The 18,256-nt window shown below is 52.1% G+C and overlaps 6 protein-coding genes across 6 annotated transcripts; 3 read left to right on the top strand and 3 right to left on the bottom strand.

Moving 5' to 3' along the window:
* Positions 1-1,483: 1,483 nt before the first annotated feature.
* On the top strand, positions 1,484-2,011 carry A1O9_06519 (uncharacterized protein; the record flags this gene model as incomplete). Its single annotated transcript, XM_013405729.1, has 1 exon — positions 1,484-2,011. One exon carries the CDS (start codon positions 1,484-1,486, stop codon positions 2,009-2,011), a length of 528 nt encoding a protein of 175 aa, XP_013261183.1.
* Positions 2,012-2,287: 276 nt separating this feature from the next.
* A1O9_06518 (uncharacterized protein) lies at positions 2,288-4,095 on the top strand (the record flags this gene model as incomplete). The annotated part of the gene is made up of 6 exons (XM_013405728.1): positions 2,288-2,473; positions 2,534-2,627; positions 2,685-2,927; positions 2,992-3,094; positions 3,157-3,311; positions 3,374-4,095. 6 exons carry the CDS (start codon positions 2,288-2,290, stop codon positions 4,093-4,095), a joined length of 1,503 nt encoding a protein of 500 aa, XP_013261182.1.
* A 3,321-nt stretch (positions 4,096-7,416) lies between these two features.
* A1O9_06517 (uncharacterized protein) lies at positions 7,417-9,630 on the top strand (the record flags this gene model as incomplete). The annotated part of the gene is made up of 1 exon (XM_013405727.1): positions 7,417-9,630. One exon carries the CDS (start codon positions 7,417-7,419, stop codon positions 9,628-9,630), a length of 2,214 nt encoding a protein of 737 aa, XP_013261181.1.
* A 761-nt stretch (positions 9,631-10,391) lies between these two features.
* A1O9_06516 (beta-lactamase) lies at positions 10,392-11,624 on the bottom strand (the record flags this gene model as incomplete). Its single annotated transcript, XM_013405726.1, has 1 exon — positions 10,392-11,624. One exon carries the CDS (start codon positions 11,622-11,624, stop codon positions 10,392-10,394), a length of 1,233 nt encoding a protein of 410 aa, XP_013261180.1.
* Positions 11,625-12,647: 1,023 nt separating this feature from the next.
* A1O9_06515 (oxidoreductase) lies at positions 12,648-13,878 on the bottom strand (the record flags this gene model as incomplete). Its single annotated transcript, XM_013405725.1, has 4 exons — positions 12,648-12,787; positions 12,870-12,986; positions 13,088-13,271; positions 13,342-13,878. The coding sequence occupies 4 exons, from the start codon at positions 13,876-13,878 to the stop codon at positions 12,648-12,650; spliced, it is 978 nt and encodes a 325-aa protein (XP_013261179.1).
* Positions 13,879-15,015: 1,137 nt separating this feature from the next.
* Positions 15,016-16,493, bottom strand: A1O9_06514 (uncharacterized protein; the record flags this gene model as incomplete). The annotated part of the gene is made up of 4 exons (XM_013405724.1): positions 15,016-15,720; positions 15,802-16,017; positions 16,083-16,199; positions 16,272-16,493. The coding sequence occupies 4 exons, from the start codon at positions 16,491-16,493 to the stop codon at positions 15,016-15,018; spliced, it is 1,260 nt and encodes a 419-aa protein (XP_013261178.1).
* Positions 16,494-18,256: the final 1,763 nt, after the last annotated feature.

The raw sequence follows: 18,256 nt of genomic DNA, 5'->3' as shown, positions 1-18,256 counted from the left end.
CCTACAGGCTCGACCAACAAGAAGACAGCTTCAAGCGGAAGTTGAAACATTACGACGCATGATGAAAGATTCAGACAAGGTTGTAGTAACGGTAGTCCAGCCCTCGACTACAGTGATACCGCCACGCTCAAATCGCGGAGCACAATCAGAGTCTGGGTCACAACAATCACCATCCTCGCAGAACGCAGCCCAACGCGAGATTCAACCGACTTTTCCAGGAGAATATCCAGCATCAGAAGCGACGCATGACACGCCAGCTAGCAATGGCATGATGCCTGTCGCCAATTCTCTCACCGTCGCTCGGAGTCTGGATGATTTGGAAGTTCCCCAGGAGGCAATTGATGATTGTTTCGATAAGTGTGCTTATGCCAAACCACTTCACGCGTGTCCGTACTAACACGATTCAAGTTTTTTCAACCACTACGCATCTCATGTTCCCGTTCTAGAGGAACAAGTACAGCCAAACGCATGCTATGATCGATCGCACCTACTGTTCTGGACAATCATCGCCGTGGGAGGACGAAGCTATGATGACGATCCAACACTTCTGACCTCCCTGGCACCTCGACTTAGTTCCTTGCTCAACTCAATCGTTGTACTTCGCAAGAATCCGCTCGCTACAATACAAGCACTTGCATTGCTTTGCTCTTGGCCTTTGCCTTTCACTTCGCTTAGCTATGACTCTAGTCCATTGCACGCTGGATTAATGCTAAGCCATGCTTTCCTCACTGGATTGAATGTTCACGGCACTGGACAGGACTTTCACGATGCTAAACTAAAAATCGATCACTCTTTCACAAGAAGACGCGCACGGTTATGGTACGTGTGCATTACGGTTTGTCAAAGAGTACACTGCTGTCATGGCCTTCTTCCCCTGGCCGGACTCGACATTCAAAGCGAAGCAGACCCTTTTGGAAGTGGGAATCTTGGAGCGATCCTCCATCGAATAGTGATTGAGAAACGCATTAGTGCTATACAGTCCGCAGGCATCACGAAGCTCCAAAGCATTGTGACTTCAATCGAGCCTCGAAATCGTCAAGTTGCCATCGAATCTGCTTTGGAGAGCTTTCTTGGGCAGCTGTGCGAACTGGAAGCTGACTGCCACGGGAATCTCGGTGAGTTGTGCGGTGGTCTGAGTTGAGCATGTCAGCGTGACTCATCGATGGTAGGCAATTTTTATCTTCAAATCGCCAGACTCCAACTTCTTAGCTTTCGGCTTCTCATTCCGCGGGACTTGCTGGAAGATAACAGGCTGCGAGAATTACACGATCTCGCGTGCAAGATCCTCGAATCGTTGCAGATTCTGGAAGGGAACCAGTCCCAGCCAGCCTTGATTTCGAGATATGCACCTGTGTTCGTGGCACACTACAGTATACTGGCAGCCTTCATGATCCTCAAGATATCTCGCTCGCACCTTGGCACATCAGTCGATGTCTTGAGAGGTCGAAAAGCTTATTTCTTCGTCATTCAATTATTGCGACACATGTCTGTTCAGGCTGGAGATGCCCTGAACAAGACGATGGGCATACTAACGCAGCTTTGGGGTAGCAAGAACATCTTCAGAAGACGAGATGGAACCATTGACAGTTTGACTTTACGTTGCGGCGGCAGACTGGCCATGAGTGCATCCTATGACTGCTACTGGTGGTGGCGATGGGAATTTGCTGGTCAAGCGTACCCGTACGACGAAGAGAACGGTGCTGATATCAGCAACTCGCAACACTTGGATCCGAGGGTGCGATCCGCCGATCGCACCGGAGTCGCTGGGTCCAACAGGCCGGTTTCGCCTATACCTAAGGCAAATGATACCATTTCCTTTGCTAACTCAGGCGGAACAGACTGGTTCAATCCCACTGCAACGTTCCTCGAGGACTACTGGCTAGAAGAACCCGACCTCCAGATCCTTGACTGGGCTCCGCCGCTCGTCAATGGGCCCTTACTTCCGGCAAACGGAGCAGCATTGAATGAGCACGTGGTTGATGCATGGCACCCTAGTAACCCACAGGTTTGAGCCTCACAGTTGGCACAAGATCGCATGCTTTGTTCGGGGTAATTGAGTCTAGATTCTGGGGCCGAGCCCGAGTTCGGTCCCCGGATTCGGACGTCCTCTTTCGGAGCGATCGGCAAACCCAGACTAGACTCACTTATCACTGGTACCCTGTTGAATACTTCAAGAAGCCCCGTTTCCCCACTACTAATTGAGCCAGGAATTGCTCTACATAGGTCGCCTTGCACACGAACAACGAACTGTAATCTCATGGACTTTATGCATAAAACTCGCGCTGAAATGGGTGCAAAAGACTCTGCCTGGATAGAGGACGCTATACCTGTAACGCGTTCAGCCAGAAGCGCCGACTCGGAAGACGTCCGGTACGACAGCCCGGTGACGAAACAGCTCGAGAAACGGTTGCTCCGCAAGATCGACTACACTGTGCTTCCGCTGATGGGTATAAGTATGCTCATCTCCTTCCTGGTACGTCAAAATGCTTGTGGCACCAAGGTCTGCGTGAAACAGTACACTGACTCCCGACAGGATCGCGGAAACATTGGCAATGCGCGAGTCTTGGGCATGCAGAAGGACACTGGCTTGTCCAATCAGCAATTTCTGAACATTATCATGATGTTTTGTGAGCGATTCTTCACCCAATCGATTGGGTGGTCTGGCAAGGCTAATGATAGTATAGTCCTGGGCTATGTCCTTCTCGAGCTACCGGCTTGTTTATCTCTACGCTACGTTCACGCGCGTTTTGCATTCGGAGTGCCCATTATGGCCTTCGGCATTTTTGTCATCCTCATGGCTTTCTGCACGAGCTATGCAGCTCTCATGGTGCTTCGTGTGTTGGTAGGCTTGGGCGAGGTCTTCGTCAACAATGCCTTCATCTTCCTCACACTGTGGTATAAGCCTGAGGAGGTGGCCCTGCGGATCGGTACGTCTTGTGACGGAGCAGACCGATAGGTCCAGCCTCAGCGTGCCGGCTAACTCGAATCTAGCAATCATGTACACTTCCACAACCATTGCTGGCGCCACCTCTGGCCTTATTTCTTATGCATGTGGTGTCACGCTCGAGGGTCACGACGGTCTGTACGATTGGCAGTATGTTTTGCACACCAGGCGCTGATGATCACCCGGCAGAGAGATTAACTAATTCGCTATAGATGGATGTTCATCATCGAAGGCGTCATGGCTGTTGGTATTGGGGTCATAGTCATGATTTTCCTGCCGGGAACCCCGGACGAGGTGGCCAAGAAAGGCAGTCTCTTCATCAAGAAAGAGGAGGAGCGGCAGCTCATTGCCGCAAGATACCACGCATGTACGTGTTGCTTCACCGGTCAGACGATGGCATTTCGAGCAACGCTAATGTGGATTTTGCAGCTCACAACACAGCTGGCGAGGTCTTCCGCGCTTCACAGCTCCTCGTTGGCATCCAAGACCCGAAAATGTGGCTTGGCGCACTGACAGTGGGTTCTGGTGGTGTCGGCCTGGGTGCATTCAGTGTCTTCTTACCAACACTTATTCACGCATTCGGTTTCGATCCGCTACGCACACAGCTCTTCGTCATGGTGCCGTACGCTTTCGCGCTCGTGGGCATGATCGCGTCCGCACTGATCTCGAAACGGATCGGACAAAGAGCGCCTGTCGTACTCGCCTGCCTCGGCACCACCATTCTGGGCTTCATTATACTCATCTCAGTCACGGGCCAGGTTGCCTCGATGGTGGGAGCATGCTTCGTCATTACTGGAGCCTACTCTGGCGTTGTCCTCAGTGTCTCCTTCGTCTTGACTCTACATGGTGGATACACGAAACGATCGTTAGCCGTCTGGCTGATGCAGATCGTCATCAATGTCTACAGCGTGGCTGCAACCCAGGTCTACCGAACCCCGCCACGCTTTTACCTGGGTCACGGTCTAGCTCTGGGCCTTTACTGCCTTGGTTTTGGGTGCGCGACGACGATATGGGTCATTTGCAAGAGAGAAAATGCTCAGAAGCTCAGGCGACGTGAGGATTTCGCGGCGAAGGGCGAGGTGGATCCTGACATGGAGAAAAGCTACGAGGAGTTGTGCGACCGTCATCCCGGCTTTCTCTATGCGTTGTAGGTAGCATCCGATTGAGAGATATGCAGCCGTCTACCTGGTTGCTGTACCACTAGCCGTAAGCGCTGCTAGAGATGGCTTGTCCAATTTGGTCGACCACAAGCCAAAAAAAAAAAAAAAAACCATCTATACCGCTATGTGATCGCTCGTCTGCGGCTCCTGTTGCACCGTTGACACTCCAAGTCCAGCTGCAGACTGGGCTGAGTTCTCTATCACATGCCCCAGTCCCAGATCGCTGCACCTTAGAAAGTGCAATCCATCTTGAGACTCAGTCTTTGCATCCCACAACCCGTCCATGCCATGACACAACGAACAACTCGAGTATCGAATCAAGGTCTTTCCGTGGTTGGCGTTCACTTAGTGTCAACTCTCTCGCCGAGCTGCCGCCGCATCGCGTGGATCGATAGGCCACAGGTATAGCTAGCATTGGTTAGAGCGCTCTTAAAAGATCGCGATGAATCTACTTTTAGGCTTCGAGTAGTGAGTCGCACCGCCCGTTTTCAAGCATTTCCGTAGAATGGGTCTTCTGGGGCTGACTCCTTAAAACCTACTACTGTAGGCGACTGAATACTGCGGAACCTTAACATAATTAGAATCACGCTAAATTTGGTGGTGCGGCACTAGCAAAATCTACTTTGGATGTAGAAAGGCTCCGCTTAATGTAGTGCTAAGCGATGGCAAAATAAAAAAGTTGGTTGGCAAAATAAGGGTCGCCGTGTGTAGCATCCCCCCCGCAAAACTTGAATGGGGATGGGGATGACAACGAGATCCGGGGCCGAGCCCAAAACGAGTATGAACCAACTCTGTTTGACAGGCGTTCGGGTACTCAACAATAAATTGAAACGCCTGACCTTAGACGTGGCGCCTGGAGCACGACTGTCGGGTAAGGAAGTCGATCAGAGGACTTGTATTTAGCCGAAATCCATGTCGGTGGTTGGGCTAGTGGGGAGAATGTCTCTGCTCCCCCCAGCCCACCCATTCGAACTTAAATGTCTTGGCTGATGGTTACATGGAGAAGACGGGGGGCGCATGCCACTTGGCCAGCTCTTCGAACCACGGCTGAGAACATGTTCGTCTTTGGTCCTCCAACTGAATCGTTGGAATCTCAAGAGGTGCCAGAATCCAGGAAGAGGAAGAGAACTAGAATGTGTGGAATGCTCAGATCTGTGAAGCTGACAACAGTGCTCCGTACGAGTACTGAGGCGAGGCCTGAAAACGACAATAGAAAACTTCTGCCGATCAGGTCTGGCGCCAGGCTCGTACGGAGGTACTCCGGAGCAACCCCCATCTTGCCCCATCTCTCAAATGTACGGACCCTTGATGCGATCTCGCTCCGAGGCAAATCGAAGTGCGGGAGGGGAACAAAGTAGTTGGGGCGTTGGTAGGTTTTCCGGGGAGCAGCGCTATATCCATTGCTAGTTTCGTCAAATTGAGTCGGTGAAAACCGTTTTAACTTGCTGCCCGAATTTCTGTTTGGAGGCCCAACCGTGCATAATTAATTGCAAAGGGCCATCACTGAGAACATGATGTCCGGTCTACGAGGAAGTCAATTGGACTTCTGCTGGCGTCCTGTTGATGCGACCTTGCAGTGAGAATGCAAGCACCGAAGTTTCCCTGCAGACGATGTGCATGAGACCCTGCCTTCTTCAGGATGAGGAGGGCTGCCGGAGTGGTGAGTGTGGCAGCGCGGGCGCTAGAGAACACCATGCGGTATCTTGCATGTCGCAGCCGGCCTGGACCTGGACCTGGCCTTGGATCAGTGTTGAATTCATGCTTAAATTGACCGAATAGGAGCCCCGAGTCGAGCGGATGTCCCACTTCTGGGAGAGCTGACAGGCGAGAACAGGTCGCCACGAGTGTTCCTCTCGGTTAAGGAAGGATCCGCAGTGTCAGTTGGCTAACCCTAACAAGAAGGGCCCGTCCTAAGGTCAGTCGTTTAGTTCTCTAGGCGGAGCGGCGACGGCTTGGGACTCTAGCAGGGACTGTTGACTCTTTTTGGCGTGTAAGGGTAGTCAGTACATCGTATACAGCCTGGCCTCCACTTCCCCCAGTGGATGGGTTTGTGGGGAGAACCGCGAGCCAGAAACGGGCACTCGTGTCACTGTCACTGGGGTTCGAGCTGCAAGCCTGCAGTTCCTCGTACGGGTCACTGCAGGGACGGCCGCGATAGGACAACCAAGCAGGATCATATGTGAGTGCCCCTGGATGGCAAAAGTTACGGCTGCAAGCACGCGATGATGATGATGGCAAAAGGGGGCTGAGAAAAGAAAGAAAATAAGGAGATTGGGGGGGGAGTTCTTGTGTCACCTGCAATGTCAAGTCGTCAGTAACTCGTAAATGCTGGAAGGTGCTTATCAGCATCAGTGATGGTCCAGTGATCTGCTGACCACCGTTGCCCTTGAGGATCCAGAGTGGAAAATGATAGAGGGACACAGAATCAGGATCGGGTGGTGTTGGAGGAATGCACGTGGCTTGGCAGCAGTAGCAACGGGAAGGAACAGGTCTCCAGTCTCCACCCGGACGGTGCACCAGTCCCAAATGGACCTCGGGTAACGCCGACCCAGTAGCCTTTAGGCTTTATCTGGTATCGATACCGAGGCCACCGATAAGATACGGTCTTTACAGGGGTGGCTGCCTGGGTGCCCCTCCAAGCCGGTCCTTAGGCTCTCCCATTGCAGTGACCACCAGGTGATTTCCCCCTCTCTCTCACCACCAGACTAACCTTTACCTTGCCAGACCTGACCTTTTACAGGTACTCCGTACGGATACAATGGTACTCCGTGCAGATGCATAGGAAACCTACAGCCGATGCCCTAGTAACGACCACGCAGGACGGGTAGCTCTACTGTACTTTACTACTCCGTACTGGTGACCACGGTGCCACCCACATCCACCCACATCCACCTCCACTTCCCATCCTCTCGCATCCCCCCAGTCCATGTCTTGCGTGTCGTATCTTGGATCGGCTCATGGTCTTTGCTCCGTTGGACTTGTAATTCAATTCGTCTTGGACTCTTGGACCGAAGTCTTTCCACCACCTTCAACCCTGTTGTCGCCGGTCCTTCCTCCCCAAAAACTTGGTCACCCTTCCGTCGCCTGACCTCATCGTGTGAACCTCCTTCTACAACACCACCGACCTAATCAATCTGTGTGAATTAGCAGATCTCCCATTTTGTTGTCGTCCGCACCTTCCTTGAGGTGGTGAGGGGCTGCCTCGTGCTTGCCCGTCCTGTACTGCATCGGTATCACTTGCACCTGCACATTCGACCATCCGACCGCCCACGGAAGGTGCACACGAACACCATGGAGTCCATTACCACCACAATGACCTCGACATCTCAATCTCAATCTCAGCCATCACAACTTGATTCTCCTAGGCCAATGACTCCCTCCAGTCCGCTCATCGAGGCCACCACTGCCTTCGACCAACCCCATCCGGTGAAACTCAACCGTCGGCATAGATTATTGCAAGGCCTGCAGCGCATGTCATCCTCTCCATCCTTGGTCAAGCTGGGCCGGACTCGTTCCAGCGAGAAGGTCTACAAGTCCAGCCAGAAGGCCTCGATCTCATGCGTCTCCCTCAACTCTCCTGCCTCTACCTATTCCTTGTCCCCTCATGTCTCCTACACCTTCTCCAATGGCTTCTCAACCGCTCCTACAACCCCCGGTTCACCGGGCAGTCAGCAGTCTTACTTCGAGGCAAATTCGAGATTACGACCCTTAGACCCTAACGATATCACCAGCGTCCCCATCCCTATGGACGTTCGGTCCTCCAAACCTCTTTCCAGCCCTCTCCCCGAGATCTCTGAGAAACCATTCCCACGAAGACCCAATTTCAACTTTTGGAAGGATATGCCTCATGAAGTCCGCATACAAATTCTCTCCTTCCTCTCGCCAAAAGACATCATCAGAGTCTCCGCAGTCTCGACAGAGTGGCATGAAATGTGTTTTGATGGTCAACTATGGACAAGTCTTGACTGCCAGACATATTATCAACAGATTACCTCTGATGCACTCATCAAGATCATGCTCAAAGCCGGTGCATTTGTCAAGAATCTAAATCTACGTGGCTGCGTGCAATTGAGAGACCAATGGCTGAGTTTGGGCACGAGAATGACGAATCAAGAGTGCAGGAATCTCGAAAACTTTAGCATTGAAGGTTGTAAGATCGAAAGGTCATCCATCCACTTTTTCCTCCTGCGGAATCCTAAGCTTCTTCATATCAACATGCCCAGTATGCAGAACATCAACAACGCAACCATGAAGATCATTGCCACTTACTGTCCCCAACTCGAGCTGTTGAACATCGACTGGTGCTCGCAAATCGATTCAAGGGGTCTTAAGAGAGTCATTCAATCATGTTCAAACCTGCGAGACCTTCGCGCTTCCGAAGTCAGAGGCCTAGACGATAATGATTTTATGCTAGAACTCTTCCATCGAAATACCTTGGAGAGACTGATTCTTCAACACTGTGATAGTTTAACCGATAACGCTTTGCAGATTTTAATGCACGGTATCGAGCCTGAAAGAGATTTGCTCACAGATCGACCTGTCGTTCCCCCCAGGAGATTGAGGCATCTCGATATTTCAAGATGTCGAAGCCTCACAGATAGAGGTCTTCAGGCCCTGGCCCATAATGTCCCATATCTGGAAGGTTTCCGTCTGTGCCAAAACACCGCTTTAACCGATGATGCGTTGGAAGAGCTACTGCAGACCACCGATCGTTTGACTCACTTGGAAGTAGAGGAGCTTGAGAATCTGACAAATGCAACGCTGATCACTCTCTCCAAATCCAACGCGGCAAAGACTCTGGAGCACCTGAGCATTTCGTACTGTGAGCAGATGGGCGATATCGGAGTACTACCGCTTCTCAAAGCTTGTCCTGAGATCCAATCCCTTTATCTGGATAATACTAGAATCTCAGATCTAGTCCTTATGGAGGCGTCCGAACAAGTACGCAACCGTGGAAGCACGACGAAGAAGTCTCAAATCCCTAGAAAGGGCCTGGAGCTCGTGGCTTTCGATTGTGCGAATGTTACCTGGGCAGGCGTGAGGGAAATACTTCAAGGCAATGGCCGGGTCATGCAAGGACGTAAGAAATCAGTCGTTCAGACCCAAAATTTCGTCGGAGAAAATGGTGAACGAGAAGAGTCCAGACGGGTCATTGAAATCCAGACATTACTTTATCCCACACAAGTCATCCATCTCAAAGCTTTCTATGGCTGGCAACAGACCGTTGAGGAACACTACAAGAGATGTACGACGGGTAGGTGGGGTGCAGCTGCCCGACTGGAGTCCAAATGGGCAGAATGGATGGTGGCTAGCGAAGAAGTTGGTGGCCTTGGCCATGGCTGGAGCTCCAGACGCAGACGGAGAAGAGCCAGGGAAGCTGAAACCAGGGTCAGAGACGACGAGGATGGTAATGTCCAGGATACCGGCACTGGTGATGACGATGGTAGTGGTATGGAATTTGTGACCGGCAGAGTGCCTCGTGGAGGGCGCCGACGAGCTCGGAGCGGAGGTTGCATGGTGATGTAAAACGCACTTTTGTCCTTTTGAAATCTCCTCTTGGGCTTGCAGAGGCTGGAGTTGCAGGGCATGCATTTGTGCTGCTCTCAGTGCAGACACGGAGGTGTTGGTTATCTTCATGCAACGGCATTATGACACTGGTATCTTGGGAGAGGTGGACAACGGAACGGTCTGGCGTATGGGCATTCACCCCTTAGGTTTGGTATAACGTCATCTCAACCTGGACAGAATGATTTACGAGCGTACGAAGTCAAACTTATTGCTATGAGAGCGGAGCTTAAGACCAAGTGGCCAACGGTTTGAACGTTTGGCAATCAGTGTCCATGAAACTTCGATGTTGCACATTTTGAAGCCCGGCAGGCTTCATATGTTTAGATAGATTGGTCATGTTGGAGCTCTCTTCCACATCAACCAAAGGTCTCTAGTCCCATTTTCATCATGACTTCCCAACTTCTCATGTTCTGCTAGTTGTGAGCTTCAGTTTCAAGACTTTCCCAAGGCTGATATGCGGACCGGGTCATTGCCAGGGGCATTTTGCATCGATGTATAGAGTTGGCTTGAAAACAGGTATCACGTACATGGAATTCCAAGCATGCTTTGTCAAGCTAGCATCCACTTGATCCTATTCGACTATGCATGGCTCGATTATGCGTTCTGACGCCGGGATAGGACCAGACTACGATCAATTGTACTGCAAACCAAAGAACCTCCCGAGACGAGCCAAGGGTCCACCAGTCAAGGTATGTGATACGGGAGGCCACCGTCTTTGATCAGTACTTGTAAACGGTCTTCTCAAACCGCTCAGAGACGTCAAGCACCTCTTTATCCATGAACGGAAGAACACTGGTGAGTATCAAGCCGAGTTTCCCACTCGAGGGATCCACCCAGTAGTAATGGTTGCTTATCCCCGCCCAGGCACCACTGCCAGCCTTGCGTCCGCCGGGGACATCGTCGAGATTGTACATCAGCGCCGCGGTCCAGCCCTTGCGCACGCCCGGCAGCAACTCGCCGTCGTTTGTGAGAAATGGGACCGTGCCCTTCAGAACCCCGACATCGCTCGACCCTGCAGGCCCAATGACCTGCGGGATCTGGTCCGTAAAGAGATAATCCTTGACCGTCTCGGGCTTGAGGATCTGCGCATGAGACACGGGGTCCGTCCCGCCGTTCAGCACCGAGAGCAGGATCGCCGCGTACTCCTCCGCCGTCGAGATGAGATAGTGCCCGCCCCAGCTCTGCAGAGGGGCGTCCTGGGGGCTCTTCTCTTCCACCTGCTCGGGCAGCACGACCAGCGTCCCGTCCGGCGTGCGGAAGTGGATGGCCGTCTCTGACTTGAAATGCCACGGCCCACCTGTGTGCTTTAATTTCAGCGGCTGGAAAATGTTCGCCCGGAAATACTCGTCGATGTTTTGGCCCGTGATCGCCTCGACGACCCAGGCCACCCACTCGATGTTCAAGCCGTACGCCCACCTCGTGCCAGCGTCGAAGACGAAGGGCGGGCGGACGTCGGAGGTCTTGCGCCCGGTGCGCTTGATCCCTTGCGTGCGCTCGCGCCACTCGAAATAGCGCTTTAAATCTGCGTCGAGCCACTCGTAGCCTGAGCCCGACGTGTGCGTGAGCAGGTGCCGGATCGTGGCTTTTGTTTTCGGGGCGCGGAGGATCGGCTCCGCCTCGTCACCGTCGCCGGTCCAGCCTGTCAGCTGCTGCATTTCCCCGTACTCGGGCACATATTTCTCGACGGGGTCGTCGAGGCTTGCGATCTTGCCGGACTCTAGGAGTTGGAGCGCCGCGATGGAGGTCACGAGTTTGGTCAATGACCAGATCAAGACCGGGGTCGAGGGCGTGATCCGCGGAGATGAATCGTCGTTGATGTCTGTGGCCGATCCGTAGGCGCCTTTGTAGAGGACCTTGCCCTGCTTGTCGAGTGCGATGGCTACAATGCCCGGTACACGTTTTGCTTCGGTGGCTGTCTGCAGGAGCTGGTTGACTTCGCTTTCGAGCGACATGATGGATTTCCTTTTTAGGCAGCTTCTTGGAGTGGTGTAGATTGCTTCAGAGACGAGAATGCTTCTTCCAGGGGACGTCATCAGGGTTCGGAGTGTGGCAGCACTACATATACAGAACACAAGCTCATTATTATGGAGAACTAGCGCCACATCTCCCGGTTTGCAATCGGGGCCAATGTGACCTTCGCTGGGTACCTAGGTAGTCAATGGTTGGCATAGGAGTCTGGCCACTACGGAATGGTCAGGTGGGTGTCAACACGCGGCTGGCCCTTGGCTAAGACGAGCAGGACCCATATTGAGGCATTGTTCAAATGTACAGCACAGAACTTTGCTGTTCCCTGACCATCCAGGGTTCCCGGAACGAGGCAGCGGTCAAGGAGGCGAGTGTCCGTGTTGTAGACTTGGAATGATACTCACCCGTTTGGAAGGGGTGGTGTAGTCAGCTCTACTTCTCCCGTTAATGTTGGTGGCAACGCTGACTTACAGTAATACCACCGTGGCTATCATTTACTCCGGAAACGTGGAGCATGATGGGTGTGAGACCGCCTTCGCTCTCGCTTCTTGGGACCCTGCATTCGTCTTTCGGCACATCTCTGCGGAACGAGGTATTTGCTTTACTAAGCGACTTCACCGAGCACCGATTACCGTGTATCTTGTGCAAAGCTGACAACTCAGGGACAATAGGCTTTGGGAAACCCGCACTTGACTAACTGGTTGTTGTCATCTACGCGCACGTTTAAGGCCACCCTACCATAGGTATGATACTCTGGGAGAGGAGCGAGAAATGCCAAACCAATCACACATCTATGTGGGTCCTGCCGATGCTGACTGACCAAGAGAATATCTTAGAGAAACCTAGTGAGCCCAGAGTGAAACCCTAGGAATCCCAAATCCGATGCCTACATCATATATTAGCTCAGTTCCACACTACAGAAATCCTCGAGGAAACCGCTGACCAACAGCTACTCCTCCACATCTAGCCTCGTGGACAGAGCGAATTCCCAACCACGCAGAATTTGGCCATTATTGATACTCGAATATCTGGCCCACAAGCTCCTCGGTCAACTTCCACAGCTTCTTTGCGTCACGGGAGCTAATAGCATAGGCCTGTAGTTCATCCAGGTCGGCGGGTTCCACGTCCGACAGAAACCTGCCGTTATATTCTGTGAAAGACCGCGGTTAGCACCCGGATCAAACGAATCTATGGCCGCCACGAAGGGAGGAGGAAATGCAGACACTACTGACCTTTCAGACTTGGGTCGAAAGCCGCTCGAATGTGTGTTGCGACGCCTTGACTGGGCGTCTTCACGGGGAACTCGGTCCAGTCACCCTGGTAGTTTCCAAGTACCTTGTCCAACGCATCTGCGAAACGTTAGTTAGAATACGCTATGGCTCAGTGCAATGGGTGATGTAGGTGGACTGCGATGTCCCCTCATGGCGCCGGGCAGGGCATGGCAACTTACTCATACCAGCGAAATCCTTCTCCCAGTCCAGGTGAGTTCCAAGGTTGGTGATAATCACGCCTGGATGAAGGCTCAGCGCCACCAATCCCTTGTCGCCGAGCTTCTCGGCCAATGACATCGCCATCAGCATGTTGGCGGTCTTCGCTTGTCCGTACGCGCGCCATTTGTTGTATGTCTTGCCCTCCTATAGCATGGCATATCAGAAACCTGCTCTGCGCAAAGGGTAATTAACCTCGCCTGAGACGCCGACATACCTTGAAACCAACATCATGGAACCGAATGGGACTCATCCTGAACCCATCACTGGAGATATTGACAATCCTGGGCGCCGGCGACGCCAGAATCTTGTCCATAATCAAATTCGTAAACAGCCACGGCGCGACGTGATTCGTGCCGAACTGATTCTCAAACCCGTCCGCTGTCGTGGCATACTCCGTCGCCATGATGCCGGCATTGTTGACCAGAACATCAATCGACTCCTGGTAATCATTGACCACGGCGGCTGCCTCACGGACCTTCGCCAGCGAGCCAAGATCGAGCTCGAGGATCCTCGTCTCCACGCTGCCGTTCGTGATCTCGGCGATCTTCTTCGCGGTCGCTTCTCCCTTGGATTTGTTCCGTCCTGCGAGGATCAGCAGCTTGGGCTGTGCCACGGCGATGTGTTCGACGAAGTAGGCTCCTAGCCCACCGGGCGACACGCCTGTCGTCAGGATGACTTTCCCGGCGATGGAGGCTTTCAGGTCGGAAATCACCTCTTCGGCTGTTGTCTCGAACCTGTATGGCGCTGGCATAGTGGTTGATGATGATGGGTTTTTCGTCAAGTTGGAAATGATGTGCTGGAAAGACTAACTAGTAATTACTCGTAAGTCTGATCTTGCGAGGACATGTACGCAGGTACTGAAGAGTGTTTGAACAATCCAACGACCTCCAGCCAAGGGGGGCACCATCCGGGGTTCTTATACCACTCTCCATCCCGCTACTTGGCAATAGCTGGATATAAAGACGATCTTGTTTTGCATTCTCCATAAATTCGGAGCCAAGGTGCAAGGAGGCGGCGCCTCGTAGTCCCCACGGGTGATGAGAACCATCCGTAATTCCTCCGCGAACTGAATCGACTGCGTCTCCCATATAGCCTGCCAATTACGCGGTTCATTATTTGCTCAACACGACCTGGCGCCGCGGAGTGACGAGCATTATGACCGACTGACTACTCGGTAGTATGGGTTAGCCATGGCAAGGCTGCAGAAACTGGACCGGAGAGAGAGGGGCTTATTACGCCGCGGGGCAACATTGAGTCGCTGACTCAGATGTGCGCCGGAATCCTCCCCTCCCACAACGGTGTGCGGCCGCACATCGCTTGCAGATCAGTGCGAGCATGGCTCGGTGGTAGCGGTGATAGCTGTTGGACGCGGGCTGTGGTGCGCGCGCTATTCACACAACCGATTAACCCCAGCCAGTTAATCCTCGGACGTCTGTGCTAATTACTATATCTGCTACGTCCGTAGCAGTAACTACCAAAGTTCTTGAATTACCAGCTAGTTAGTGACAGCCTTTCAAGGTAAGCCTCATGTCGTGTTGTCATAAACGAAGATGTTCATTATTCTGGGGTTCTATGCCACCGCAACTGAGGCAAAGGCTCGGGCTATGAAATCACATCCATGCTGTGAGTCCTCGCCGATGAATACTCAGGTTGGTAGTCTTGTATCCTCACGAAGAATCCAGGTGCATGGGTTGCTCCTGAGTCGATAGAGGTTCCGGCTTCAGAAGGACGAACTGTCCGATGCTCAGTACTAGTAGCTGTAGGAGTCTAAGTGCTCTGAATTCCACTGATCAAGATCTTGCCCTGCCATAACTTGAAATATCAGCCACCTGATCATCGGTAAACCATTATCTATCTATATCTCCAACCACCACAAATTCCAACTTTGCTAGAGCTTGAGGCTCTGCAACTTGTTACCAGTAGTTTCATCATCATCCTTCTCACACGCGTCCGCCGCATTGGTACTCCAAACTGGATAATCGACATAACCCTCTGGGCCAGGCGTATAGAAAGTCTTCATATTCCAGGGCGCCAGGTCCCACCCGTTACGGAGCCTCTCGACCAGATCAGGATTACTGATGAACTGGCGCCCAAACACAACTCCGTCGAGATCACCTCTCTCCAACGGCTCGACCCAATTAGTCGCATCGAAGCCTCCGCTCGAGAGCATGGGCGTCTTCTTCAGCGCCTTGCGAAATGGTCGGATGGACACCACGTATTCAAGTTGATCTTCGGGTACGCCGCGGGCTCTCGCGATCTCGTAAGTACTGGCCAGGCGCGCGGCGGCTGAGCCCATCATTTCGGTGCGCGGCTGCATTACCGTCACGTACGCGAGGCCGAAGCCGTCGATCTTCTTCAGCAGCCAGGTGAAGTCGGTGACTGGATCTGGGTGGCTCTCTGGGATCTGGAAATAATTATAAGGCGAGAGCCGGATGCCTACTCGGTCTGCGCGAATGGCAGAGGTGACAGCGTCCAGGATTTCGAGTGTGAGGCGTGCCCGGTTTTCAATGGGGCTGCCGCCGTATGCATCTTTTCGGCTGTTGTTGACGCCTGGGCTGAGGAACTGTTCGAGAAGATAGCCATTTGCTCCTTGCTGGAAGTTTCAAAAGGGAAACCCAGGCCCGACGGTCAGTCAATGTCCCACCTACCGAGCCGGGTCTTGGAGACAACTTACAATTTCCACACCGTCGAACCCCGCCTCGATCGCACATTTCGCAGAATGGACATGGTCAGCAATTGTGTCTTTGATGTCCTCCATTGTCATTTCTCTCGGCTCTTCACACGGCACACGCCCGACAGGAGTGAATAGCTGTGTCCAGTCTAGCTTGACTGAGGATGGACCGAGGGGTTGGCGGCCGCCCAGGCAAGCAGAGACGGCGACACGGCCGGTCTAAGGGAGATAGGTAAGTGTCAGACGCAGGTCGCCAAGTATGCTTCACAAAGGCTCCGACCTACATGCCAGATCTGGCAAAACATGTACCCTCCTCTGGCATGGACGGCATCGGTGATCTTCTTCCATGCACGAATATGTTCAGGTGAATACATTGAAGGGACCCCATGATAGTTTCCTCCCTAAATCAGGGCCGATGCATCAATTAGCTTTGCTGATCGTCAAATGGAGAGGGTAGGGGAGCATAAACTGACCATGAGTGATGGGTGAATCCCTTCCGATATTATCAAGCCCCCTTGTGTTACCCGTTGGCAGTAATACTCACTGCTGAGAGCGGTAGGTAGGCCTGCTGGACTTCGAGCTCTGGTAAGAGGCGACATGACCACTCGGTGTGCGAGTTGGAGTCTTCCAATCTGGAGAGGCTGCCATATTTTGCTTGGAGCCTCCCCGTTAGTCGCGATGGGGTTCATAGTCATGATGATGAGGTAGCAGTGATGTGTCTGCGAAGACTTGGAAAGAAAGTAATTATTGACTTTCCATCATTCGAGGCTCTGAGCATTCCATTCGGGCCTTTTATACCAAAATCCATCTGTTGAGTATATCTGTCCTTCGTAAGGCATTCCACCATGATGTCCGAGGTCTGGATTTTGCTTCTGAAGCAACGGACCAATTCGATTAGTAGACAGAGCCTGACTTGACTGACTTAGATACTTGACTTGCCCAATTTGGGGCTAAGAGTGACAGAAGTCATTGCAAGATCAGTAATCATCTCGACTTTTATGTGAGGGTGGGCCCGATTCTCCTTGCCGAGCTGCTGCTCTTTCTCAACAAATTGTGAGCTCGAAATCCTGCATGAATGGAAACTAATCCAAAGATTCAACTCTCCTGAATGGACAAAGGTACAGCACGAGTGACTTCTGGTTAGAGCGGCGTATCAATAGTTTTCATGGTGCTCAACGTGAAGTTGAAGGATTTGCCTAGACAAGGCACAGACAGTGGACATGATTCGTGTCACGTATATCGTACGTGAGTAGCTCGGCGGTCGGTGGTACAAACAGACACAGACGACTCTTCCCACGATTGGTCGTGTGAATTTGTTGAATGTTGAGGGTGGATAGTATGCACAATGGGATGAGCGGCTTGTTCCAATGTTGCCTACCCGCTGCGATGTCTTCAGGCTGTGTGTTCTCTGCTGTCAGAGGACGAGTCCAGATCATGGAGGTATCTAGGCTCAGTAGAGGACAGTAAACCGTGTCATATATTGATTACTTACATAAAGCCAGGTGTCTTTCGCTCATTCAAGTCTAGAATTTGGACTGATGAAACGTGCATCTCGCGGTCAGGGGTGTATGGGCATCGGAGAAAGGCACTCTGAAGAACTTAAATGATTAAGTTGTAACATTGGAGTAATTCTGTATCTCGTGTTGGGTACTAGATTCGATTGACTGCGAATTCAAGGCCGAGGATGCTCGTCTCCGTGATAGACTCTGGAATTGAACCTGAAGAGGTGTACAAGTGGCTGATATTAGACCCACAAAACCTTTGCGGCCATCTGCATTTCTATAGTTGGTTTATCCCATGCTCAATTCACTTGCTGTTTTGTGTCTGGGTGTCCATCCATGCCTTCCAGAGGGGGTTCGTCGAATAAGGGAACTTTGAGAGGTATGTAACTCGTGAAACTTGCTGATTAACACTGCAAATGCTGAGGCTGGGCGATGGTCTCCGTTCTAGAAAGGAGTTAGTGCTGTAGCTGGGTTGAAGGTCCAAGATGATTATTATAACACATACAGCAATTCTCCAGTGAAGTTGCTTCCAGCTACTACTCATCATCCTCAAACAAAGCCTTCAGGATGGCTTTGCCTTCTTGAATATCGTCAAGATCGTAGGATTTGTGGCCAGAACACAACAAGATTTCAGTGAAGTTTCAAAAGCCCGGTGCACGCACCATCTAATTTTGAGACATTGGTTTGGTGAGTTTTGGTTTAGTGTCGGCCTGAGGGCTTCCCTGGTTTTGGGTGCCTTAAGATTCCGGCATGGCTGCAGTGATAGTATGATAATTTGAGAGCAGGGAATGTAGACTGAGCGTATGAGTAGGAGGATGGTTGGGAAGAAAGGTAACTAGTCGGTCTCAGGCTATGAGTTGTTGCTTTTGTGAGCTTTGGGAGTGGCTGGCTCTATCTCTGTCAGAGGGAAGCACAATCGATCCGGCGCGAGAGAGTCTTGGTGCAAATAGACCGGG

This window comes from Exophiala aquamarina, assembly GCF_000709125.1.
Source record: "Exophiala aquamarina CBS 119918 chromosome Unknown aczIA-supercont1.4, whole genome shotgun sequence".
Lineage (NCBI taxonomy): Eukaryota > Fungi > Ascomycota > Eurotiomycetes > Chaetothyriales > Herpotrichiellaceae > Exophiala > Exophiala aquamarina.
Note: the sequence above shows the minus strand (reverse complement) of the source record. Positions and strands in the feature narration are given on the sequence as shown.